Genomic DNA, 26,123 nt, shown 5'->3' with positions numbered 1-26,123 from the left:
TGACCCAGAAAAAAGCCCATTGGCATCTGGAAATATTGCTATACATTTACATCACCTAATTGTCACAAACACATGTAATGTTGAGTTCTCTGCGAGTTGGGTAGGCAAGACACCAAACTTCACGATCAGACATTGCCTCCGTCATCCTGTCTGTCTGTCATTCTGTCGAACTCTCTCGGTTTTCAGGTGTTTTTCTTCTAAATATATTCGGTGTAAGTCTTAGTGACAGGGGAAGACCATCATTTCAGTGGGGTAGTTTTGAAAGCGGAATCCTTTCGCACGCAATTTCAGGTGGTATGTATTGAGAGAAATTTGCTTCTGTAAGCCGCCATTATTCTCACTCGACCCTTTCTACATGTATATACAGGTCTCTTCAATGAGGTCTATATTTGTTAAGTACATGGTTTTCCTTGCCTGTTTCTCGGCTGTGACACTGGGTAGATTTTGATAGGAATAAAGCTGGGTGCGTTGATGTGTTTTGCCCCTTGACTGGAGTATATATTGCTGTTTTAGTGAATTGTCCTTAAAGACATCGCCAGAAAGTACTATAAACCGAATTACCCACGACAATCCGGAGGTTGCTGCCAGACCTTACCACGTACTGCCGCAGAGGAAGCCAGCGTGAGCTGCAGTTGAACTCACATCAACAGCATTGGTGAGAGATCTCCTGGTCATTGCGCATGCTAACTCTCTCGGCCATGGAGGCGTCAAAATGCTTTTAAGGAAAACGAAGAAAGATGTGCCAAAGCAGTGAGAAAAAATATTTCCATTTTTGAGGCATATTTTAAAGTTTCGATAACCCTTCTATTGTCTGCATTTTTTCCATCAAAGGTCGGAAATATTCGGAAATGACATCACTTTTGAACACACCGGGAACGCCGGTCCAATTTACCGTCCCCATCAACTCGGCCTCTCCTCCAACAAACTGGTTTCGCTACTGGTAGTTTAAAGCCACTTTTAAACCACAAATGAAATCGCTCGAATTTAGTTATTTCACTCATAAATCACTTGCCGAGTCGAACATCCTTTATCCCTTATTTGAATCTCAAATAAGACGTTTTCTAGAATATAGTGTTGCATGTGCACGTTTTCTATCATTTTTAAATAATGTGCTAGCATAATATTCCAGGTAATTCAGGCAGCGATAGCGAGTATTTTCTCAGACAGCTCAATATAGGCTCACAGATTATTCCCAGAAAGCAAAACCACACCGCGGTGAAACTACAATTTCTCAGATTACGGGCGAAAGTACAGTACTCTATTCCGTGCGTTAATGGTGAAGAATGGTTGAAAAACTTTCCTGACTCTAAATCTGAATATCAAGCTCTAACACGACGTAAAATATTGGCCTTCAGCGGCGATTCAATATGTGCACAAACTTTCATCCAAATCCTTGCAGAAGTTTTCTCACAAAGTCACTGACAGAGACATTAAAACCAGAACGTGTTTAATGGAAAGATATAGCAATGGAAGAAAACGCAATGCAAATTTTTGTCATGCATGAATTCTTTTATTTTCTTATCTTATGCTCCGAGGTAAAAAGTATTATAAAATAGAATGTTTGGATCTACTTAAGCCGCCAAAGACAGCAATGCCTTTTATAAAAAAGAAGTCTGTTATAGGCAGTACATGTGCATTGAATCTTATATACTTGACACGGTCAATCAAAAAGATGTAAAAGAGAATAAGGTGACAGAATTTCACATTTTTGAATGACATGTGCATATTAAATGGATTTAAATCTCACAATGTATTTAACCCATTGTCCTGAATTGTTCAGCGTTCCATTCCATGCGGGCACACACCCCTGGGATACCTAGCCGATGACAATTTCTGTACTCATCATTGTCCAGGTATTCCAATGACGCGGAATACCAGTCACTGTCCCTGATGTAACCAGCGGTTCTGTGATAGTAGCTCAAATCTCCTCGATAGACGGCGTTGACGATCGCGATCTTCACATTTACCGGAAAACTGCACAATTTAGGTCCGACAACTATTTCAGCCCTCGGAATGTAAATTTGGGTAAGGTCATGCTGAAAAAAAAGTCAAACAGAGAAAGAAATAAACGAAATATTATGTAACATCATATAATATACATGTATTTTAGCATATCGCAGAAAACACAACATTATGTTATATTTAAATTTATTGTGTTTTAATTCGCACACTCCTACATTTACGTATGTAAATTACTGTTACGTATAACACTTTCAGCTGTTACATATAACACCTAAAATTACAGCTGCTACATATAACAATTACAGCTAAAAAAAAAACTTACATATACGTGTTGTATAAAACACTTTCAAAGTGTGGTCAATTTCAACCCGTTAAATTGTTAAACTTAAGTTTTAAGACTACATAAGGCCATGCACGATAGGCCATGCCCTGCCTGTTACCCCACTCATGTTTCCGTTGTCTTACCCGGAATAATGCCATGCATTGATCCCTGGTGAGCGAGGTACTGCGGTTGTAAACCGAATCAAAGTCAACTCCGGGCAGGACTGACCCGAAGACGTTGCTGGCCTCACCTCTCTTCAAGTTGAACCCTACACCTTCAAATATCACATGATTTCATTTTATTAAAATACATTAAATTTCGGTTTGTTTTAGTACATCGTATGAAATATTTGTTTACATTCTCCAACTTTGGCTCTAATTTACGACGGAGACCATTAGTGTAAAAAATCTACAGATTTAGAGCAGGTCAACAGAATCTACTGTACAGACACAAGTACTGGTGTAGGTACTTGATGTATTTATTTATTTGATTGGTGTTTTACGCCGCACTCAAGCTTATTTCACTTATACGACAGCGGTCAGCATTATGTTGGAAGGAAATCGGACAGGGTGAAAATCATCTGTAGGTTGTTGGCCGGAGAGGAAGCCACCATGTGCTGGACTCATAGCAATCGCATTGGCCTCTGGGTCAATGCGCCGCAAACCACCTTTGCCATAGAGGTCCCTCCAGCAACTGGTGTAGGTTACAGTTGTGACTTACCATCGTATTACGTGTGTACGTCATTTCAGCTGTTACTTAACATGATATTTAAAAAAAAATCACATAATCATAAAATCTTAAAAAGCCTTAACAGTCCCTTGTTTATATAAATATATATGTATGTCTGTATGTAGGTATGTGTTTATGTCTGTATGTAGGTATGTGTTTATGTCTGTACGTAGGTATGTGTTTATGTCTGTATGTAGGTATGTGTTTATGTCTGTATGTAGGTATGTGTTTATGTCTGTATGTAGGTATGTGAGCGTATATGCATGTATGTATGTATGCGGGTGTATGTATGTTTGCATGCATGCTTGGGGTTTTACGTCCTACTTAACAGTTTTACTGTAAAAACACATCGCTTGTTATTACAGTGTACTGTTTTGCATTTTAACAGTACGTTACACTTTTTCACATACTCCAAGAATACTGAACGACTGCATGCAACATTGATGTACATTTTTTTTCATTGCAACATGCCAAACGGGATTTTAGGATATAAAATATATATAATTTGGTGGCTAAGTGTTGTAGGCCAAACTCTTTCATTTCTGTTTCAGACAAATCGGCTTTCTTTGTCCTCTGTGTTGAGATCAAACACAAAGAGAGATAGCTTGAGATGAAGAGATCAAACACAAAGGGAGATCACTTACATATTGTAAGGTCCTCGTAACTGTTCTGTGGCTGCGCGTCATAACCTGTTAATCGGATCGCCTCGAACGTTATCAATTTATTCTCCAGGGCCGTCATTTCTGATGACGTAAAACAGGGGTCACCTGGAAAGAGAGATATGAGTAGAATAATCTCATATTACACGTGTAAAGTGTATCACGATATGATGTGACTCTATATCACAATATGAAATGAGCTTTATTTTTAAGAAGAGAAAGCAAGGTGTTACTAGAAGACTTCTTCCTATTTATTTGGATAACAGCTTACGCCGTATTTAATATTACGTAACAAGTGATACAGCAGTCAGATTAATGGGTAGAGGAGACCGGACAGAGCCCGGAGGAAAATCGGTCGGGCGAGGAACAGAACCTGGACTGAACTCGGACGAAACCACTCCATCCTCTAAACAAGATTTGCAAACATGAAGTCAAATCATACTGGCAGTTTCCGCCAATAGCTAGACACCTGGAATCACCTGAAATCGAATGAATGATAATTAAGCAAAGTAAAATACAAATCCATATTAATCATTACAGGATAGAGGGTAAAACCCGAGCTGGAACATTCAGATGTTTGGAAAGGAAGAGCTTCACGACATGTATTTACTTAGTTGACCGAGGTTTTACTTATACAATGGCGGCCGACATTATGGTGGGAAACAAACTGCGCAGAGCCAGCGGGAAATCCACGATATTCTTAAGATTTCTGCAAGACCTTCCCATGTACGACCGAAGAGGAAGCCAGAGTGAGATAAGACTTGAACTCACAGCGATCGCATGAGTGAAAGGCTCCTGGGTCATTATGAAGCACCAGCGCGCTGCCCACTGAGATTATATAAAGGGAGCTCTTTTCTATATAACCGTTTCGGTTAAAACGCCTCTGTCATTTAAATTACGACACATGGTTTCATCAATACATATTCGAAAAGCTCTAAATCTATGTGCACAATATATGAAATCCGTTAAATCTATATGCAACATATATGAACAACTCTCTATACATATGCAATATATATGAAAAACTATAAATCTATATGCAATATATATGCAAAACTTACCCAGAGTTTGTGCGGCAAAACAAATGCCAGCAATGAAAATGGACACCATTACAGCTCCCATGGTTCAGCCAAGGCTTCGATAACTTCAGTGATTCGCAACACTGGCCATATTCTCTTATATAGGGTTTAGAATTGAGTGACATTTTGATCCAAATAACACGTAGTTGTTCGATTAATAAAACCAGCGGGTCACAATTTCTGAACCCGGTGCTTATTTGTTCGGAAAGTTTCCTTGTTGTTGTTGGAGAAATGTTACCTCCGGGCTGGTACGATGACGCGCCTGCGTCCTGTTTGAACAGAGTTATGTCTTATGTCTAAACAGTATCAGGTTTAAGGAATCTCCCCGGCTAACCCCACTTTACACTGAATGGCTAGAGCACCGAGTCGTACAATACGTCTATGACACGATCAAATTTCTGCAGCAAAATCTCCTGCTAGTGTACACTATTATTATACAGGGCTTTAAAAGAGGTTGCCATAAGTGGTCTGATCGTCATAAAACGTAATACTAATATAACATAACATCCTGTCAAAATATATCGGTCTCCGGCCACAAGGTGGAGTCATGTTTCGTGTTTTCATACTGTGAGATCTGCACTTCATGGTAATGAACCATAGGTAGGCCTAGCAAGATACATGTACCTGCAGCCTCGGCGATGGTATACATTATAGTAAGGACAAACGTAGGAATCAAATTCATCTTCGAATCCTTGTGCAGTAGTATCTGTCCAGATTTTAAAATGTTCTGAAAGTATAAAAATATGATATTGATCTCAAGCATTAAAGTTGAAGAATTGTACAATTCATACGGCAGAGTAAGAAATGTACCCAAATTGTAAATACTCACCACAAAACTTTAATCAGTTTTAAATATCTTTCACCCGGTGAGATCTCCCAGCAACTTGCGGATGGTCGTGGGTTTCCCTCGGGCTCTGCCCCGTTTTCTCCCAACATAATGCTAGCCAAGGTCGTACAAGTGAATTATTCTTGAGAACAGCGCAAACCAAACAAACAAATAAATTTAAAAAATTTAAACTTCCTGCGGGGGGGGGGGGGCCTCCGTGGCTCAGTCGGTTAGCGCGCTAGCGGAGCGTAATGACCCAGGAGCCTCTCACCAATGCGGTCGCTGTGAGTTCAAGTCCAGCTCTTGCTGGCTTCCTGTCCGACCGTACGTGGGAATGTCTTGCAGCAACCTGCGGATGGTCGTGGGTTTCCCCCGAGCTCCGCCCGGTTTCTTCTCACCATAATGCTGGCCGCCGTCGTATAAGTGAGATATTCTTGAGTACGGCGTAAAACACCAATCAAATAAATAAATAAATAAACATTCCTGTGGATATACGTAATGTATCACGCTGCATTCAGATGGAGTATCCCGAGATATTATTGACGATATTATTAGTTACATGGTGACTCAGTGATAGGATACGCAAATACATGATGTCGATAATCCTCGTAAGCCTCGACAAAATATGAAAATTATTGACACCGTATATTTGCGTATACTATCACTGAGTCACCATGTAAAGAATTTATCCTGCAAAGACTCATCAATTCAGTGCAGTAGACCGATAGATAGGTGAATCTCGATGTGACCGCCGTCGGGTCTCAACAAAGAAACAAACCTACTCAGCAGACTGAAGTGGCCATTGTTGTCTAATGAAAAGCAGAGTGTTTTGTTTGATGCGAGATATTTACGCATAAATATGCACCTCATATGTAGAAATTGTTGTTTGTATGTGTGATAATACGCTGTATTTAGCAGTATTCAGTCTCTGATATTTCTGTATGAGGCTTTCTGTATGAGGTACCTGATCTGTAGAAGCCGGACATCGATACAGAAACTGTTTATGGTACTTGACCACCCTAGCTATGATTTCTTTTCTTCCCAAATTGCGCCTCCCTGACTTTCTTCAAGAGAGATGTGTTTCCTTCACACACAAACCTGACTGCAATTGGGTACAAGATAAAACACAAAAATGCATAAATAAATGACTGATGAAACAGATAAAGATCCCTTGCAACTAGATGGGAAGTCCTGGGGAAAACCCCCGTCGTTCGAAATGACGCAATGGCTTTCCCGGTATGAGAATGAAGTTATGCAACAAGTGTAGACGTGGAAATATGCCAAGCTACACCATCAGCCTACTGTATGCGCAGTAGTTATACGCATAGGCTATTATCCTTTTTCGTCTAATGTTGGTATTTGAAACAAGTTTTGTCTTATGAATTATATACCGTATATAATAAATATATGATAGTGTGGTGAATAGACATTTATTACCAAGCTAAACTGAGGCCGTTTTCTCAGTGTAATTGTACGAAATGCTTGACAATATATGAAGAATCCTATTCGACAGAGCGGTTTCAGGGCGCCCATATTACCACTGTACCAATGCGGACAAGGCCTTAGAATTGTACATGAAATGCAATGAAATAGTATATGGTGAATGTAGAGTTCCTCTGAACTTCCAAATTGTTTCTCATTTTTTTCGATTTATGAAAATATGATTGCGTGAACCACAACGATTCTTCATTATAGATTACTGCTGCCTAACTAGACAAGAAATATGTGAAAATGATTTTGGTTAACGTAGTCACATTTTCATTATGAAGTGAATAATTATGTCACATTAATATGTTTGTGTCGTAATACCTGCAGTCAGCTTGTAAGGCTAACCAGTGTTTTCTGTACGATAAACTCTCATGCAAGCAAAACAAGCTAGATGTGTTTCTTTTTGCCTGTTTTTGCTTGACTACTGAGTTTGAATCCTGACCAAATGATCTCCGTGTGAAATATGTCATCGTGTATTTACTTCTGTCGGATTCGGGTAAGAATTTGTTCTCGCCTCTGTCGATGAGCCTTTGATTCGGTAACATACTCCAATTCAGCCCTGGCTGATTTCACTGCGTTTTTATGTCAAATAGTTTCCCCTGGATACTGGAATGGGCTACAATTTTCTCCATGAGCATCAGTTTCTTCCACCCATAAAGCCTACCTCCATCGTCAACACTGAAGACCAATTAAATAGGTAAATATTGTTTCCGTCCTACCTGTAAGTGAAAGGAAAAGGCAACTGATTAAACGCTGAACAGACCTAATAGCGCACCCTGTGTTGAAAAGTTATGTTTTTTTTATTATTGGCAGCCTTTTAAGACATGTAACATGAAGGATCAGGAATTAGTAAATAAGTAATTCCCCAGTTAAATAGTAGTCACCATTCAAGAGGAATTCAACTGAAAAGTTTGAAGTTCGAACTCTTATTGCTTTTATGAGTAATTATAGGTAAACCTGTTCATTGGTGTTTTACGCCGTACTCAAAAATATTTCACTAATACGACGGCGGCCAGCATTATGGTGGGAGGAAACCGGGCAGAACCCGAGGGAAACCCACGATCATCCACAGGTCGCTGGAAGACCTTCCCACGCACGACAGGAGAGGAAGTCAGCATGAGCTAGACTTGAACTAACAGCGACCGCATTGGTAAGAGGCTCTTGGGTCATTACGCTGCGCTAACCAACTGCGCCACAAAGGTCCCAATTTCTTATAACATGGGCGTATCAAAATGTTTCACAAAAAGTTATTTAGCGTAGAAAATTGAGGAGCTGAGCTTTATAGAAATTCCTGAAGGAAAGATGTGTCAACTGTGCCTCCGGAACACAACGAGACAGCTTATCAGTAGATCAATGTCATTATAAGATGTTTCAGCAAGACTTATGGCAAGTTACTTTTAAACGAATTCGATTCAAAAGTCCTCTATTTGTATGCTTTGGACGATTGGAAATTCTGCTGAAACCATATATCGAGACTACAGAATTGTAAGGTAACAGCGTCAGCGACGGAATTGTAACAGAAAGGCCCAGCAGGTCATAACTTCTCTTCCATTTTATGATTCATAAATTCTGATACGCTTCCCTGGCTAATCCACTAATGTAAACAATTGTCTGGGTTACCGTGACATAACCTTGTAATTCGTTAACCAGCTGTACCCGAATGTTTGCACTTCGCTGTATATGCATGTAGGTCACATCCTCCCCATGTTTTCACAGGCTAGCGATCCCGGATGTACCCACAGATACAGCCACTGGTGAGTTGGAGAGAGATTCGTGTTTAGACCTAGGCCGCAATGTAGTCTCGAATAATATCGTCTGTCAGCTGAAGCACTGAAAAGCGTCTCAAATATACCAATATATTTGTTTTAAACGACAAATTAATTCGGTCAGTCGTTTGAGCCCACGTCAGGAAGAAGGGGACCAGTGAAGATTCACTGTCGTTGTAGTCGAGAGTTTTGCATTATTCTCGGTGGATCGTATGTGACGAGACTTTACCTACATTTCATAAAACAGTAACATCTGACTTTTACACATGTAACTAAGTAAATTGCCCCCGTGAAAAAAATGGGACAAAACGAGATCAAACCCACACGCTTTAAGGTGAAATATTATGTATGACTTAAACAAGGTTAAATTCAACAGTTTGGAACTGGTGGTCGAGTTACAACAATCCTAAGATTAGATTCTAATGTCCGGTTTCCTCCCACCATAATGCTGGCCGTCGTCCTATAAGTAAAATATCCTTGAGTACGGCAGTCAAATAAATGAATAAATATTACTGTTTTTTGGGCTCAGGGATTTTCTCAGAAGTGAGATCAGATGAAGGGACGAATATGACGTGATTAAATATCAGAGAATAAACACATTGTAGCATGAATGGCGGATATAGATCCCGAGTACGTCACACCATAGATCAACATATGGCCGGTTAACTTTTTTAAAGTTCTTGGTTTACATAAGGAGACAATACTGACTGCTTCCATAGGTAACGTGCCTGTTCCCTATAGAGTTATCTACTCTGTTTACAGCCTTGACAAGGGTAAAGATTCTGAGAGTAGACGGTCTTTTGCAAAACGTTCCATTTGAGTCGTTCTGATTTTGAAGCTCCTGTCACGCATCCATATTGGAATGCAGTAATCTGGGAGATTTCATCGGCAATTTTATTCCATCATACCCAACAAAAATGCGTTAGTTAAGGTTTCTTTACGAAAACACCATGCATCCAAATTACACTTGTACCAGTGCACAATTCGGGCGGCTTTTCAAACAATTTACAGCCCAACCTAGGTTCGAATCGGAAAGACCAGTTTCCTTGTGTTGTTGTTGAATACGTACACCGTTTTGTCTTTCTGAATATGATAAACATTTCACGAAAATATTCTCACCTTCACCAAAGTTTTAACCAAGAAGCCTCATGTACGACTCGTTTGCACATGTGGACGGGGAAAACTTTCTTTACCATTTCTCTACCACTTAGAGACAGCGCTTGGATATGTGCAATAGTAACACCACTGACTCTCAGCCAACCAATCACGTAACACTTCAAGGGAAAACTCCTCAGATATCCAGATGGCATAACTCTACGATGCTACTCGAACAGTTCTACAACTTCAGTTTACATGTTGGCAGCGGTACACATATATATGTATATATCTTTGCTAGTGATGTTTTCAGTGCTGCCGCGGACGTGTGATTTAATTATTTACCTATTGTTTGACCACTTGGACAGAGTCATCCACAGTTCAGGTGGTGTCTAACGCCAAGGTTAGATAGGCCTACAACAACAACTAATTGTTTCTGTTCACACATGTAACTGTGTCAAAATAGAAATGTTATACATGGAAATGTTCCTTTTCTTCCGTGGAAGACATATCTACCATCATTTATTATAATCGCAATAAACTAATTATCTAATTGAGAAAGACATTAGTTTACACGCTAGTCATCAAAACTGAGAAAAAAAAACATATAAGCTACTACCTACAAACTTTTAGCAAATGTATACGATATGATGTTTGATTGCAGTGTAAACTCTAACACACTCTAACACAGCAAACTATTCTGCGGAGTCAAAAAAACTTAAAATTGAGAAAAGACACTGAAATGTTAGTGTTGCACATGAGAAAGGTTTTTGAATATCACAAAGAAGGCAAATGTCTTCGGTTTGCAATTATGAACTCATGAAAGTGTAAGTGAAATACATTTCATTTATTAAAAGAAATTATTTATGGAGGATCTTCACATGGGTAAAATTATAATTTTTTCTATTCTCTTAATTATTTTGATAAAATATTCCACCCACAATGCTGTTAACCTGGAGTAAAGGTACCATTTTTGAACAATAGAATTTTAATGAATATATATTACTTTACAATAATTTCTCTGTCTGACATCTTGGCTGAATTAACTTACGTTTTCTTAATTAAAGAAAGAAGTAGTTTTGTCTATGAATAGAAATTATTGTGTATTAAAGGGAGATAAGAATTTCAAGATGTACGCCTACTGGTTATATTCCAACACCTTAATGCTGGTTGCTGTGGTAGAAGTGAAATGCTCTGGAATACGCCATAAAAGACCAATCAAATACATCAGAAACAATGTGTAGCTATAGGCGGAAACTGCCAGTGTGATTTGAGCGCATGTTCGGGAAGGGTGAGGGGCAGATTATGTGGTGGATCCAGTGCTAAGCACTTGGTTTGCTTTTGATTGTTTAAAGGAACTTGTCTACATTCTCAAAGTCAACCTTTATGTTAGGATGGTGAGCGGGGGGTAGATCTAGTGGTTATTGTTTATTGATACGCACGGGTTCAATCCTGGATTATATTTGCCGTCATATAACTTCAGTTTTTGTGTAGAATGCATTTGGGACAAACACTGTAATGGCTCACTAGCTAACCGTACCTTTAAGATCAGAATACTAACCATCTATTCACCATGTTGAATTAGATCGCCACGTCGAATTTATAAACAGTTGCAATCAAAGAGCAACTGAGACGAATATTTTATCATTGACAACTTTTATGTTGTCATGGTAGTGAACATGCCTTGCGTCTTTCCAACATCACTTAAAACTGTTGACGGCAACGCATTTGTGCCCCTTTCCCTCTCATCCCACACGTGTCGCTGTGGCAGAACCCCCGACGTATCCGCGATGTTATAGCGTGTATGTAAATGGGGATATTGTCTAATTGTTGAGTAAAGAGTGTTAACGTTGCTCTTTCTGATAATTTATTTCGAATTCTTTTCATATTTATTGCCTTATCGACATTCTACTTCAAAGTGTTGGGTTACAGCAACTTGACGTCTGTCTGGCCAGATTTAAGCCGTCAAGGCTTTGGTCTGCTGGTCAAGCGTGACGGAATTAATTATTTAAACATAAGCTAATTAAGTTTCTTTTTTAGCTAAAATGCCTTACTCTTCTAACCGTCTTGCTCTTTTCATTTTTCTGATACAATAAGGTCAGTTGCCCTGTAGTTTATTTCGAACACCACATAAATCAAATTTCTGTTTTTGTGATCTTGCTCACATGTACGTTTTACGATATATCAGTATACAGAGGGCGTAGCTGTGTTAACATAGTGTTAATTGCTATCTAGGCATTTTATCTCCTTCGTGTCTGTGAATATCAACCTGCAACAGCCGCGATACTTCACATGTCAGCCTCACGTGCAGATTCGAAACAGTTGTCAGCAGAATTTCTCTGAATGATTACGCCATTATTTCTATAACAAATGTTAGACTACATATTGCAGCGCATGGTACGCATTCTGTGATAATTCAGCAAATAAATCAGCAAAATGAAATAAAAAAACACAAAATTGGCGCTCGATAGACGCGTTATGCATGCCTGTGTGTGTAAAATGAAACACTTATTTATTTGATTGGTGTTCAACTTCATACTCTACGATTACTTGACTTCAATATGATGACATTCAGGCTTAAGTCCGGAGCATAAACCACCCGTGTACGCTAGTTATACACCTGACAAGTCTCCGGACTACAGTAGTTAGCAAACTAAAGGCGCAAAATGCCTAATTAAAATTTTCCCCAGCTATCAAGGACTGAGGTAGCCGTCTAAAGTAACTAACTAAGAAAAGTTGAAGGAAAAAAAGACTAGCAATAGAACTGCATCACTCATCAATCCGACACCTTCGTCGCTTGGAGTTCCGGTGGCCATTTTCAGGCACTTTTCTTTCATCAAAAGTTTTGGATTATTCTCAGTGGTGATTAATATGCTATTTGGCCTTGCATATGTTGCAAATCTTATCGGGATAATCCAGCTGAATGTGATATCAATTAAGGATTCCACTCCGGTCGTGCCGGAGGAGGTCTACCGGTAACCTGCGGATGATCGTGGGTTTCCCACAGGCTTTCCTCTCACAATAATCCTGGCCGCCGTCGTATAAGTGAAATATTCTTGAACACGGCGTAAATCTCTAATCAAATAAAAGAATAAATAAAATGCACTGATTTACCGTGCTGCACATAGAGCGACAACGTAACGGTACCTAGGGACGAATCCATGATTTAACGGCAACGTAATGGTACCTAGGGACGTAACCATGATTTAAGCTCGAAATTCCCGTGTTAATAGCTTTATAATAAAGTGACATAAACATATTGTAGTTTTACAATTTATTAATGTTTTTTTCCAGCACAGGTGAACACGTCTATACACAAAAGGATTACATGGCACAATAGAATATATGCTGGAAACATTACCTGTTGAAAGTATACCGTTAGTGTCACGAAAAAGCGTCCATTATATCATCAGTCAATGACTTCCACCGGCGATTTAAATAAAAGCTCGTATGTATGTGACCATCACATGATCAACACGTGGTCGCATTTAATTAGTTAGAGATTAAATTTTTTACTTAATTACTTTAATTAAAATTGCTAATCATGTAATTCCGGCCCTTCGAGTATCCACATTTTACACTGCTTCATCTCTTTTCGATGAGTTTTTTCACTTTCAGATTTGTTGCCTTTTCGTAATAAAAATCATTGACGTTTGTTGCAGGTTGTTAATTAATTTATCGCTGCAAGAATACAGCAACGCAGCACGTACTTCATCCTTCCAACAATTTCCATGTATAGTTTCAGTTCAGGCAAAGACTGGTATGTCGAGAATAGACGTGTTTTAGCGATACGTTGCCATGTCGATATGCATTATTTTCCAGGAAAAGCGACACAGGCCAGAAAAACGGTATATTTACGACCTTCACACCACGTTGTTTGGAAGTCAACGGGGAGCTCTGTTCAAGGAATTCAATAATACTTTGTATCTGTAACAATTGACTTGTTTTTCGGAGGTAGTCGGATAAAAGATAACTGATGTCGGTTACAACGGTGATTCTACTGTATACAGATAATATTCCGCCTTCATTTTTCGCTTTCTTTCAGTTTGCCTTCTCTACCATTAACAATACAACATATTGTTATATATATATATATGCATTTATATATATTAATGTACACGTATTACAAGGTGCGTTATATAATGCTTGGCATAAAAAACACACACACCCCACTAAAACATAATGACGTCACAGAAGGTTGAGTATCAGGGGAAAAAAAGAAACATCAAAACAATTTTGTTAACTGCTTTCCAAGTACAACTGTAATGTTGGCATGGTTTCTGTGCAATTCCCGAAGAATCTCATGGGTTGTGTGTAGATCTCGCAGATTCTCGTTGCTTAACATCGAAACTGAGAGCATGCTCTGTTGTTGCTGCTGTTGCTGTGTGCATCATGTAGTTAGCGCAAGTAGTAGCTCAAATCAGACAGAAATATTCTGGCAGAAGATTGTGCTAGAGGGTCCAGTATATCAAGGTATGCACTTGTAGACATATAGCTGAGGAGAAAAGAAATCCTGAATTAATTCAAAACATACATGAATATGCTGTTTATACAGTGCTATCATGAACAAAAAGTGTGTATATCCGTTGTACTGTGAGATGGAAGGCTTAACACAGTTTGATAAGCCATTTCTGTAGCAATCGTTACATTTTCGAACTCTTAAAAAATTTTGCATATTTACCTGATTTGGTTGTGAAGTTCTACATGCATGCAAGAGTATATTTCAGTTTCCCATTTAGGACAATGTCCTCTTCACAAAAATTTATCCATTGTGAGTAATAAGATTGTAATACGTTATGACTTACCTCGTCAATAAGACCTGTGAAAGGGGAAAACCCCATGCAGCCAGTTCCTATCTGCAAGGCGGCCGGCACCTTGACAATGTTACCTGTATTAAAAGATAACACACACGTGGGTCTTTGAAACTGTTAGAAATTAACATAAAAGGGCAATATTCTTGTTTATTCTATATTAATTTATTTTTCCATTAGTATCTCATATTCTTATGAACTTTTGCCTTTTCCCATTACGCCGGTCTGATTTTGTGTGGGAACAGCCGCGGTGGATACATCATTTCCTATCTGCTATAAAGGTATGGTAAAATGATGATGCAGTCAGCTGCGGCCATTACCATAATTTGTTCTACGTCAGGTTTAGTTTATTGATGACTTAATCGAGCCCGTTCTTCTCATTCAGCTATAGAGGTTGGTGACGTAAACTGTTACAGTACATCGCTAACATACTTATTGCAGTAAAGATGATGTATGAAACTGTGTGCACAACAAATATTTAAATATGATAAACATTGGCCGAGTGTGTAACTCAAAACTTTCATAAATGAAACGACCTGTTATTCAAAAAATGTTCTTAACTTTAGAAGACAATAGTTCCACCAAGTTATACTGCGTAGTTCCCACCAGTATGTTTGATTGATTTATTTATTTGATTGGTGTTTTACGCCATACTAAAGAATCCCACAAGTATGGCTTAATAAACTTTGTCCGTAGAGGGGTATGGAATGGTCAACGAAAAACGTCTTCTAAGTGCATTTTATCAGTCTTACTGACTACTACAACAAACAAAGTATGACTGATGCACTGTTATTGTACACAACAACTTACCAGTTGCTGCTAAGCTCTGGGAGTTCCCATTGAGGGAGAAGGTGAGTCGGTTCCCGTCATATCTGTATTCTACAGCATTCCAACCAGGACTCTGTAACGCGAAACGTATTCTCTCATATTCTATTTGTTATGACAGTATTTAAATGCCCTATGTTTGTGCATTGATACTAAAAATGTTAGTCAATCTGTAACACTTAATTCGTAATTTATTTATTTATTTATATTTTTATTTATTTATACTGGTGTTAAATAATGTACTCTCTTACAAATGACTCTGAAGATTATGGATAGAGGAATTGTAATCCTTATCAGAAATCGTTTTCAATATTTCGACAGAGAGTGTTAACTCTAACGAATAGCGTTCTTACATGTGCCAGTAGACTTCGCACGACGCCCGTGCCTTCTGTCCTGATTTTGGCCGTCGTTGTGTTGTCTTGTCTGTCGTAGGATATGGCCACAGAGCAGGGTAATCTACAGTCGCTGTTCGTGATTATCCCCTCTTCCAAGGATGCATTGGACGACGGTAAAGCCCTGTAACGTAAACGTATCACGAATTTGGAGCCGAACTCCATGTTGGCGTACTTCCAGATGAGCAACTTGGCATTACCGTTAAACCTGGCTGCCCCACCCCCTACGGCTCCGTTTCTGGGGGAACGGTCTATAGTGACACGGTCAGCAAAGGCCGGCGTCTTGTCATCCGCTTTGTCCAGCAGGTCGTTGTCAAAGGGAAAGTACAGATCTGGTTTGCATTCTGCGAGGAAGAAATGTTATTTTTGTAAAAACAGTTTTAGTTTTATGTCCATGTCCAATGCAAATATGATGTTTTTAATTTACTTCTTCATTTATGTAACGAAGGCGGGTCTCACCTACAAAGTTTTCATCTCAAATAAAATCCAACTGATTACATAAAACACACGGTCATCAACTGTCACATAAATTATACCGGTATGCAATCAACACCATCAAAATGTACTTAATAAAAATTTAAGACACATGTGGTCAAAATTCGCAAAAATTCGCAAAATTTGCATCTGCTAAGGCTCTGAAAAGTGACACCATTTTCTTGAAGATTTAACTATGTACTATACACTGTATAGGATACATATAAAGGCGTACGTCAAACTGGCTCTGGAAGACGTTTCGGGAGGTCGTTGGAAGGTGCGAAGGGGCTATACATCAACTTGTGGAGAATTTAAATTAGTGAAATGGTGTTGAATTAATTTTTAGTTGCTGGAATAGTAAGGTAGTTTAAGGTAGATAGTTTTGGACATTTTTAATTAACCTTAATTGGTCAAGACTCTCATTTCACAATATCTATTTACCCAATATATTTATAGCAAAATGGGTTTCATTTACCAAATGGGTAACGTATTAGTTTTGTGTACCACTGGTTTCCCGGAAATGACCATTTGGTGCCAAGGGCGTTTGGGGGCATTCTTTCTGGGGTAGACTCTCGCAAAGGCACCAACACATAAGGCTCCTTCTACACTAATATTTCTGTGCGTATTTATGATTGATCATCAGTTACAATATTGATAAGATACATAGACATTTGTGACCAATCTCACAAGGACTTCGTAAGCCACCTTTTTGTGTTTTGTTTTAGTAACTCTTGTAGATCTATGACAAAATAATCTACATATTGTCATTTTTGTAGGAGAAAATTTACGATTGAAATTTTGTGAAAAAAGTGGTCCTGTTCCTTGTCTAGATTCATTTGTTTTAAAAAGTGTGTCAGATTATTGAAGGCATTTACTTAAAAAACACAGAAAAAAAGAGAAAGAAAAGCAGGCTAGTTTAAGGAAAGTCTTATGAATTTAATTTGAAAGAACTACCAATACTAGAATTTTGACGTAATTACCTATACTAGAATTTTGACGTAATTACCAAGACAACAATTTTTACGTAATTATTAATACCAGAATTTTGAAGTAATTACGAACACCATAATTTTGAGGTAAGGCATCACTGAGCATATGTGAAAAAATAACATCAAGAAGTCCAGTACTAAATACTTAGACGAATTCAAATTGTATCTCTATGTACGTACCCCATGGCATCGGGGGAACAACGGTGCCTCTGTCACAGCGGCATGTGGGAGCAGGCACGAAGATGGTCCCTGGGGCACAACGTCTTAGGATAGTTCGACCTTGACCTATGTCCTCGTAGTACTGAGTCTGATCTTGAGGGTACGGCCGTTTGTTGCAAACATCTGGAATGGAACGACGAGACCATGTGTTTATTGGTTGAGCCGGTTACCTAGAAAGACTGCACGATGACTGGGTTGGTTTTTATTTTGACAGATTCGTCTAAACCGATAGTTATATTTGTGATTCATTCGTTAATTATCTTGTGATTCATACCTTTGTGTTCGTAAATTATAAAATACAAATATGAGACTACACGGGCATGGCATTTAGGCCTACAGCACACCTTAGAAGGGGTATCACACAAATCGCCTGACGTACTACCGCAGTTTAAGTAGCAAATTCTGAAATCTAACTTATCGCATGGATAGTCCATTTCAGAGTGAATATCCAAAAATGACATACTTAATTGGCGGTTGTGAAGGAAAATAGCTAGTAATAGTGCAATTTTAAATGTTGAATGAGTTGTTCAAATACAATGTTGACATTGTCTACAAGGCTAAATTAGCACTGTCAATTTTAAATTTATGTTACTCGTTTTCAACCGTATTCTGTCCTGGTGGTAAAGAGTAGCTCTGTTAAAGTTAGGTACTGGATATGCAGAGTTTACTCCAAAATTTCCGCAGACTGACAGACGGACAACGCCGAAATATACTACGACACGTAATATGGGCGTATAAAAAAGTGACTTGAATTCGGCTTACCTGGTCGTGGAGGCTGGTTAGGGGGACATGGCACAGTACAGCTGTTGTCATAGATACAGCCCCTGGTCCGATCAAACCTGTGGGAGTAGGCACAGCACTGTGCTCTGACGGTTCTGCCCCAGCGGCACTGCCAATACGCACGGCAGTTTTCGGGAGCCCCGTAAGATCGAGGGCTACGCTTACACGGATCTGTAAGCCGATTATTGAAATAGAAACATACAAATGAACATGGTAAGTTGGTGAGTTTAACAATGAAATGATTATTGCAGTCTGTTTATATAAGTTGGTGGTCAGCATTATGGGTGAAGCAATCCAAAGTTCCAGGTAAAAATCATCGGTCTATGGCAACTTACTGACCAATTTTCCTCATGTGAAGCATTGTTATATACACCGTATAGGAGGAAGACAAGTGATCTCCACTGAACGTTGAGCGTTCACTGAACAGGTCGCAAACGGCCACACGAGCGGAGTCAACCGCTTATTGTCAACGGTACCTAAGAAGCGGAGACAGCACCCATATATACATGTTAGTACTAAATAATAGAGCTTCAGAGTAAATATGAAGAAATCACGCTATTGATAACTAGCGGTTGTGAAAACATGGACAAGGGAGACTAATCTTACAGGCCAATGCCTCAATATAAATAGTTTAAGAATATCAAGAAATGAACAAAGCTGAAATACTATAGCACTTGCCTGTATAACTGGTGCAGTAGGTGTTGCTTTTTGTTTTTTACGAATTATAGGGTGTTTCTGTCTGGTTTTAAAATTCTAGTGACTTTACTTTCAACTTATAACAAAGAAATGTTTTATAACATCCAAATTAGACTTACGACTGATACATTGAAGTTTCCTACGTAAAATCAATTCGTGATCCGATCACACCAATCCTTCGATATAGACAACGTGGAAATATGATCTCGGAAAATATCGTAGTGTGAAATACACAATGTCAAATGTGAGCTGTATTCAGAGATGTCTTTTCAGTCAACGCCTCTGTATGATTAGGGTACATTCAATCGAAAACAAGCCAGAAGGCTCATCTCAACTGGTCGTACGAAGTTTGCCCTAGTCGCCAATGAACTTACGACTTTAAAGTCCAACTGACTGAATTCCACATAAGACGTGTCTGTATTTCGCATACACGAGCGCTTACGACACAACACTACGGTCAGATTGCGCTGAGTTTAAAGCTCCGGTGTTTGGCGTCATCTCACCTGTAGCACAGTCCACGGCCGCAGCGTTCTTGCAGGTCAAGTCTCCTTGGTCCCAGAACAACCCGAATGGACACCGTCGCTGAACGGGGACAAGCACGCCGTTGTTGTCAAAACACTGGTAGTAATAAGAGCACACCGATTCGTGGGGATTGTAGCCGATTCCGTTCAGGAACTTGCAGTCATCACACGGACCTACAATGAGGCCATTTGAGCCCGGATATTAGTATAAAGGTCATAACTTTATGCTAACAATAGTTTTGACTTTGTTTCTATTTGAACTGTAATATAAACCTTTGTTCCCTGATTAAAATACCGATAGTTGAAATTCTTGAAAACTTTTGTCCACGTGTAAGACGCACATTTTTACCCACAGAGCGAGCTCAATGTGTATACGGGCTTAGTGAAAGAACACTGATAGGCAGCCGTTTATACCAGCGCCGTGGACCAGTCCTAACCACCAAACCGGATAATCATGGTGAGCAACATATATCCCGCTTAGTGATCACGTTAAAAGCGGTGATGATAAAGCATAAAACACGATCAATGATCTAGAACTATGTTTAGTGCTAATGCTTACATTTTCCTCCAGTTGGATATCATTCTTCAACATAAACCTCAAAACACCTTTCTGGGATCAACAGAACTCTTACATTCTCTTACAGCAAGATGAGTCACGTAAGTCATGGACGAAATTGGACGTCATTTACGGTATGTGACAAAGGCATTTTTGTAGCCGTACCTCTTCTGGGTCGTGGAGTAGTGAATCTTGGGGGTAGTCCAGTGCTAGGGAACCCAGGCCTCCTAGATGTAGGGGTAACGCCTTTGGAAAGAGAAGGTAGACGGACGCATTACGTCGTTAACAAAGACGGCAGTGTGAAGTTGGCAGATGGTCACACGTGGCTGGTTTTAATTCAACTGTTAATTCATCTAAAGGTTTAAAAATGTGCAAACTCTTTCTTCACCCATGGCTTAGACATAATTAGTTCTAGACAATTTTTATATTGTTATTACAACAATTCTCAAAGTTTTAATTATTTTGCGTTTTATTTCGTTAATTCTGGGAGATGACATGACAACGTTGCCATCGGGAGGCCACAGTAGATGTAGACCACGGTATGTTTTTGTAGTATAATATTCATACTCTAACTGGAAATAATTTAAACAACGGCTAGGCTTCCCAACAAACATATTAACTATATGCAAACCGGCACATTCTCCAAAAATAACAATTATAGGTCTTTGTAAACTTCTCTGTGCTGTAGTATTTTAAGTGTTTGGTACATCCGTGGCCTATTGGTTAGAGTGCTAGCGCAGCACAATAACCAAGGAACCTCTCACCAATGCAATTGCAGTGATGCTGGTTTTCCTCTCCATTTCTATGGAAGACTAGTGGAGAGTGGTGTGTTTAACCCCTGGATCTCCCTCTCGTATAGGTATATAAATATTTTTGAGCACTTAAAACTTAATAAACAAATTTGAAGCTTTATAATCTCTACATAATGTGCGAATTATTGAAAGAGGTCTCACCGGGTATGCGGGTGGGTTGGGGATACTGTGGGGGTCGGGGATGGCCGGGAACTGAAATCACAAGCAAACGAGAGTGCAGAGCGTGATATTCACATGCAAATAGCTATGGGATTGCTGTTGTGGACACATTGTTAAAGTCACGTCAACAGGCTGAGAATTTTCTTACCGACATATAGAACAGAAACAATGGATTTTACTTCAAAGGTTGTCCTATTTGTCGTTCTTTAGTCGTGACTAGGTTAATATAAAACTAGATTATATATAGCAACAGAAAACATTTCATAGCAAATGCTGTGATAAAGGAAACTGTGAAAAACTGTGAAAAAAAGAGGTTTCCTTTAACTTTATGTAACGTCAGTATAAACTTTATCTCAATTTTATTGCATTCGTATCACTATAACATCTCCTTCTAGCAGTGCCAGCTCACTGACGACAGAACTACAGTGCTGCCTCACTGGAATGCTATGCAGAATAAACCTGCTAGGATGCCCCACTCACTCACAATATAGTCACTGTATCGACCTGTACTTTGCCTGATCATTTCCAGTGAGCTCAAAACGAAAAAAGTACCGGTACCAACACTGCTGTAACCGTCCATCAAATTGTATAAGACACCAGAAAACTCTTCTATTGTCATCAATACGTTGATATCAATGACAAAACCAAAACTTTTACAGTGCAAATGTGTGCATACCTGGTGCTGGTGTGGGAAGAGGACGTGATGGTGGGTTAGAGACGGGTGCTGAAAACAAAATCCCAGTTGTACAAAAGTGTGCACGTAAAGCCAAGTAGTTGTGGGGAGCGTGGTGCATCTAAACACATGGGGACCCAGCAATACTAACTATAATTACATAAACAGCAGGGTTTTTACCCATGATGTTAGATTACTCAAGAGTTAGATCACTCTTTTGCCAAACAGCATAAGCTGAGAGGTCTGTAGTCGTGAATATGGTAACCTTAGACAATACAGCAACACCGCGGCATTTTCTAAACAGGACTCTGGGTATATGTGGTTGACTTTTTAACAAGGCTTGTGGTATCACCACAGCCTCTCCTTCTAGCAGACCAAGCTCACTGAAAACATAACTTTAGTGCTGCCTCACTGGAATGCTATACCGAACACACCAATTACACTCTATTTTTTTAGCCAGTCGCCTAGATTCAGCTGTCTGTAAAGTCAGTTATACTAGCCACCAAAATTAGCGTTAGTCATTAACGAAAGGCAAATTTTGATAGAGAATATGACTGATTTTACAGACAGCTGAATACAGGCGACTTGCTAAAAGAAACAGACCATAGGACTACATGCTAGGCCACTAAATTTTCTTGTATTTTGCGTTACCTTCTAATGAGCTCAAAGTGCAGAAGTTCAAACTCCTCCAATTTAAAATCTTAACACTGACCCAGCTTGGACTTTAACATGGTGCTCCCGTGAACAATTCAACCATTGTGATGACCATTGTCTTGACCTGTGCATTGCAGTAGCTGGTTTAAGTTGTATAAGATATGAGAACACTTGTTGTTACTCGTGTGTAACACACGAACCTGTATACTAACACATCTCATGTGGTTTAAATTTCAATACCTTAAATAATATATAAATACAGAAATCAAAACTTGTGTAGTTCAATTTTGTGCATACCTGGTGCTGGTGTGGGGAGCGGACGTGATGGTGGGTTAGGGACGGGTGCTGAAAACAAAAGCAAGGTGTGCTAAGGGTTGCATTTTAAGCCGAACAATTGTGAAAAGCGTGCATCTCAACTTCTGCAGTGACAACACCAATATGTACATGTTCACGAATCAGCCGCTGTTCACAGCAATTCCTGGTTGTTTAGCTGGAATGCAATCAATCATAGTTGCATATGGTATCACCATAGCTATTGTTACTGTATATAACAAAATATGCTATTTGATCTACTCTAGTATTGTGATTTTGCTTTGATAATATGACATCGAAACAAAAACAAAGCTTGTTTATAGCCGAGGTGCACTGTGCATACCTGGTGCTCGTGTGGACTGCGGACGTTGTGGTGGGTTATAGACGGGTCCTGAAAATAAAAGCCAACCTGTGCAAAAGTGTGCATTTAATAAAAAAAAAAAGCGTGCAGCTATAAAACGTGTGACCAAAACATCACAGCCCACTAACTAAAATTACGCAGATCTTTATTAGTGCTGAATGACAGAACTGATTAGTTTTTTTTTCTTTTTAAACCGGATCAAAAGAAGTATGATCAGTAAGTTTCAACTGAGACTTAATATACCATAAATACGCTTGCATGCTCTACTTTTATTCATTATATTCAAATGCACTGGTCTTAAAGAGTAGCCAAAATCACGGTTCACACAAAAGTTTTTTTTTACCTGTAAGTACACATGAATAATTATTAAAAACCCATCGACTGTGGTTTTTGCCATGCAGATGCCGAATGAATTTCGAAGTAACACAAAAATCCTGTCAATGTTTTATTATTAAGACAGGAATATATTTATATGTACCATTATTTAAGTAGCTATATGTATATTTACAAGACACCGCGCCCTATTACCTTGTGTAGGGTGGAGCCGTAAGGGTGGTGTGGGTAGAGGTACTGAAAGTATAAGCAGGGGTGTGTAAATGTGCCTTGTAAACCAACAACAAGCGGTGCAAAGTGTGCAGTTAGCAAGTAGCTTTTCTTTAAAGACAATTGAAAGATTATCGAGTAAGAGATAAGAGTAGATTCAATAATTCTCATCGTTTAAACCATATTTTGCAAATGTGAGAATCAAGGTGATTCACAATAGTTGTATAAATTGAAAGATATTTTGAAAACGTAGGGCATTTGGAGTTACTTCCCCTCGGTAACCTGCACGCCACGTCATGAAAATCGTTCCACATTTTTGTAGCTAAACGCAGTATTTCCAGAAATCGATCGAAAATATTGAATACTTAATCGCTTGAATTCATTTTTAGTTACTAGCAGACTCCATTTACCACTTTCAGAGGTGTATATTTGTACCGGCACAGAAAGATAATTCACAATGAACAGACCTATCTTTGCAGTTCACTAGTTATTTGTTTATTAGCATTTCCCTTACTTAGAATATACCGATATAAATTAAAATTCTGTTATGCCCTAATGATCATTTGAAACACAGCGTAGCTCTGATAATTTCATAAAAGAGGAAATAACTGTAACATAATGCATTATAAATTATATAGTCTATTTCTTTTAGAGAGTCTCCTATATTCATCTGTCTGTAAAAGCAGTCCTACTCGCTACCAAAATTACCTTCAGTCAGTGATACGTAACAACACAAGCTCTACACATGGATATGTTGGAAGTCCATATTCTTCCAAAGAAAATCAAGTTAGAACACTTCCTCTAATTCATAATGTTAAACTGCATAAGCTCAGTTTCGACGCCAAGAACTCATTGCTTTGGAAGACGTCATAATAATTCAAAAACCTGTGGAAAAATCTTTTCTAACATTGTAAATAACATTGTAAATTACAAAAAAAACTGTTCTAACTTCATTTTCCTTGTAATAATGTGAACTTCAAACATATCAATGTCTAGAGCTTATGTTGTTACGTATCACTGACTAAAGGCAATTTTTGTAGCGAATATGTTTGATTTTACTGACAGCTTAAAATCGGCGACTCTCTAAAAGAAATAGACTATTGGAACATTATAATGTGCGGAGTGTCAGAGATTAGTGCATACCTCGTCCTGAGGGAAACTTTGGAACATGTGCTGAAAACAAAAGCAAACAGGTGCAAGGGTGTGCCAAAGCTGTGACAAAATTGCATGCAGCTTTAAAACGAAATATGAACATTACAGTAAAAGGCTTTATAGCAATAAATTACGGAAAGAAGGTGTCGATTGTGGTGCTATGACACAGACGACAATCAAAGTGGAACATGCTTGTTTGAGTCATATGTATTATACATTAATTTGTTATTAAATATTCCAGGTGCAACTCATATTTAAAAAAACATCAATATGCTGCATCAAAGTTTTAACGAAGTTATATCAGGCAGCGAGATGCATGACAGGTCTCTATGCTGTTCTTCTCGGCACACATGTTACATGTTGTGAGCAGAACAAGATAGGGATGGCATGTGGCACCACATATGTCTGAACCAACAAACATTTGTTTTGGGTCCAACAAATATCTGTTCTGTGACCAAGAAATATCTGTGCTAGAATCAACAAAAATCTGTACTGAAACCAACAAATACCTGCACTGGGACCAACAAATATCTGTACTAGGACCAACAAATATCTGTTCTGTGACCAAGAAATGTCTGTGCTTGAATCAACAAATATCTGTACTGAAACCAACAAATACCTGCACTGGGACCAACAAATATCTGTACTAGGACCAACAAATATCTGTTCTGTGACCAAGAAATATCTGTGCTAGAATCAACAAATATCTGTACTGAAACCAACAAATACCTGCACGGGGACCAACAAATATCTGTACTAGGAGCAACAAATATCTGTGTTAGGCCAACAAATATCTGCGCTGGAACCAGCAAATATCTGTGCTGGGACCAACAAATATCTGTGCTGGGACCAACACACATCTGTGCTGGGACAAACAAATATCTGTGCTGGGACCAACAAATATTTGTGTTAGAACCAACAAACATCTGTGCTAGAGCCAACAAACATCTGTGCTTGGCCAACAAATATCTATATCACAGTGCCTACCTGACCAGTGAGGAGGGTGCGACAGTGAGGGTGAGTCGTGCCCAGGTCCTGAAAATTGAAACTCAGTGAGTGCAAAGTGTGACTAAGGAGCTGAGCAGGGCGTGAATTTAGGGCGTGAATTTAGGCAATTGTGTATCTGTAAATGAACCTTGAGAAATAAAGAATTGGTAAAAATGGTGGTTTGTCACTTGTGGTGTTTATGACTACGGAAAACAGAAACGCTTTAAATAAAATCAGCTATTTATTTTTACATTGCTCAAATTTCGTAAAAGGATATTTAC

The 26,123-nt window shown here is 38.9% G+C and overlaps 2 protein-coding genes across 3 annotated transcripts; both read right to left on the bottom strand.

The window, feature by feature from the left end:
* Window positions 1-1,488: 1,488 nt before the first annotated feature.
* LOC135477199 (uncharacterized) lies at window positions 1,489-5,533 on the bottom strand. 2 transcript variants are annotated; one of them, XM_064757358.1, is made up of 4 exons: window positions 4,734-5,533; window positions 3,658-3,780; window positions 2,428-2,558; window positions 1,489-2,036 (listed from the first exon to the last, which is right to left on the bottom strand). In XM_064757358.1, the coding sequence occupies exons 1-4, from the start codon at window positions 4,792-4,794 to the stop codon at window positions 1,755-1,757; spliced, it is 597 nt and encodes a 198-aa protein (XP_064613428.1). In that variant the 5' UTR covers window positions 4,795-5,533; the 3' UTR covers window positions 1,489-1,754. The 2 variants fall into 2 exon arrangements, with proteins under 2 accessions (XP_064613428.1, XP_064613429.1); XM_064757359.1 differs by lacking the exon at window positions 4,734-5,533 and adding an exon at window positions 4,046-4,631.
* An 8,861-nt stretch (window positions 5,534-14,394) lies between these two features.
* Window positions 14,395-22,564, bottom strand: LOC135477049 (protein PIF-like). The gene is made up of 9 exons (XM_064757201.1): window positions 22,546-22,564; window positions 21,143-21,193; window positions 19,616-19,807; window positions 18,399-18,587; window positions 17,598-17,759; window positions 15,916-16,298; window positions 15,548-15,638; window positions 14,732-14,814; window positions 14,395-14,421 (listed from the first exon to the last, which is right to left on the bottom strand). Exons 1-9 carry the CDS (start codon window positions 22,562-22,564, stop codon window positions 14,395-14,397), a joined length of 1,197 nt encoding a protein of 398 aa, XP_064613271.1.
* Window positions 22,565-26,123: the final 3,559 nt, after the last annotated feature.

The sequence above is a fragment of the Liolophura sinensis genome, chromosome 10 (assembly GCF_032854445.1).
Source record: "Liolophura sinensis isolate JHLJ2023 chromosome 10, CUHK_Ljap_v2, whole genome shotgun sequence".
Classification (NCBI taxonomy): Eukaryota; Metazoa; Mollusca; class Polyplacophora; order Chitonida; family Chitonidae; genus Liolophura; species Liolophura sinensis.
The sequence above is the reverse complement of the archived record's forward strand: the minus strand, read 5'-3'. Positions and strand labels throughout refer to the sequence as shown.

Excerpts from the sequence above, each read along its gene's own strand:
- LOC135477199 (XM_064757358.1), bottom strand. The coding sequence starts at position 4,794 with ATGGGAGCTGTAATGGTGTCCATTTTCATTGCTGGCATTTGTTTTGCC. Across the intron at positions 2,559-3,657 it reads TTACGAGGACCTTACAATAT|GTGTAGGGTTCAACTTGAAG; the intron begins GTAAGTGATCTC and ends TGATATTTGAAG. Across the intron at positions 2,037-2,427 it reads AATGCATGGCATTATTCCGG|CATGACCTTACCCAAATTTA; the intron begins GTAAGACAACGG and ends CTTTTTTTTCAG.
- LOC135477049 (XM_064757201.1), bottom strand. Across the intron at positions 19,808-21,142 it reads CCAACCCACCCGCATACCCG|GTCCGTGTGATGACTGCAAG; the intron begins GTGAGACCTCTT and ends GCCTCATTGTAG. Across the intron at positions 14,815-15,547 it reads CCAGAGCTTAGCAGCAACTG|GTAACATTGTCAAGGTGCCG; the intron begins GTAAGTTGTTGT and ends CTTTTAATACAG.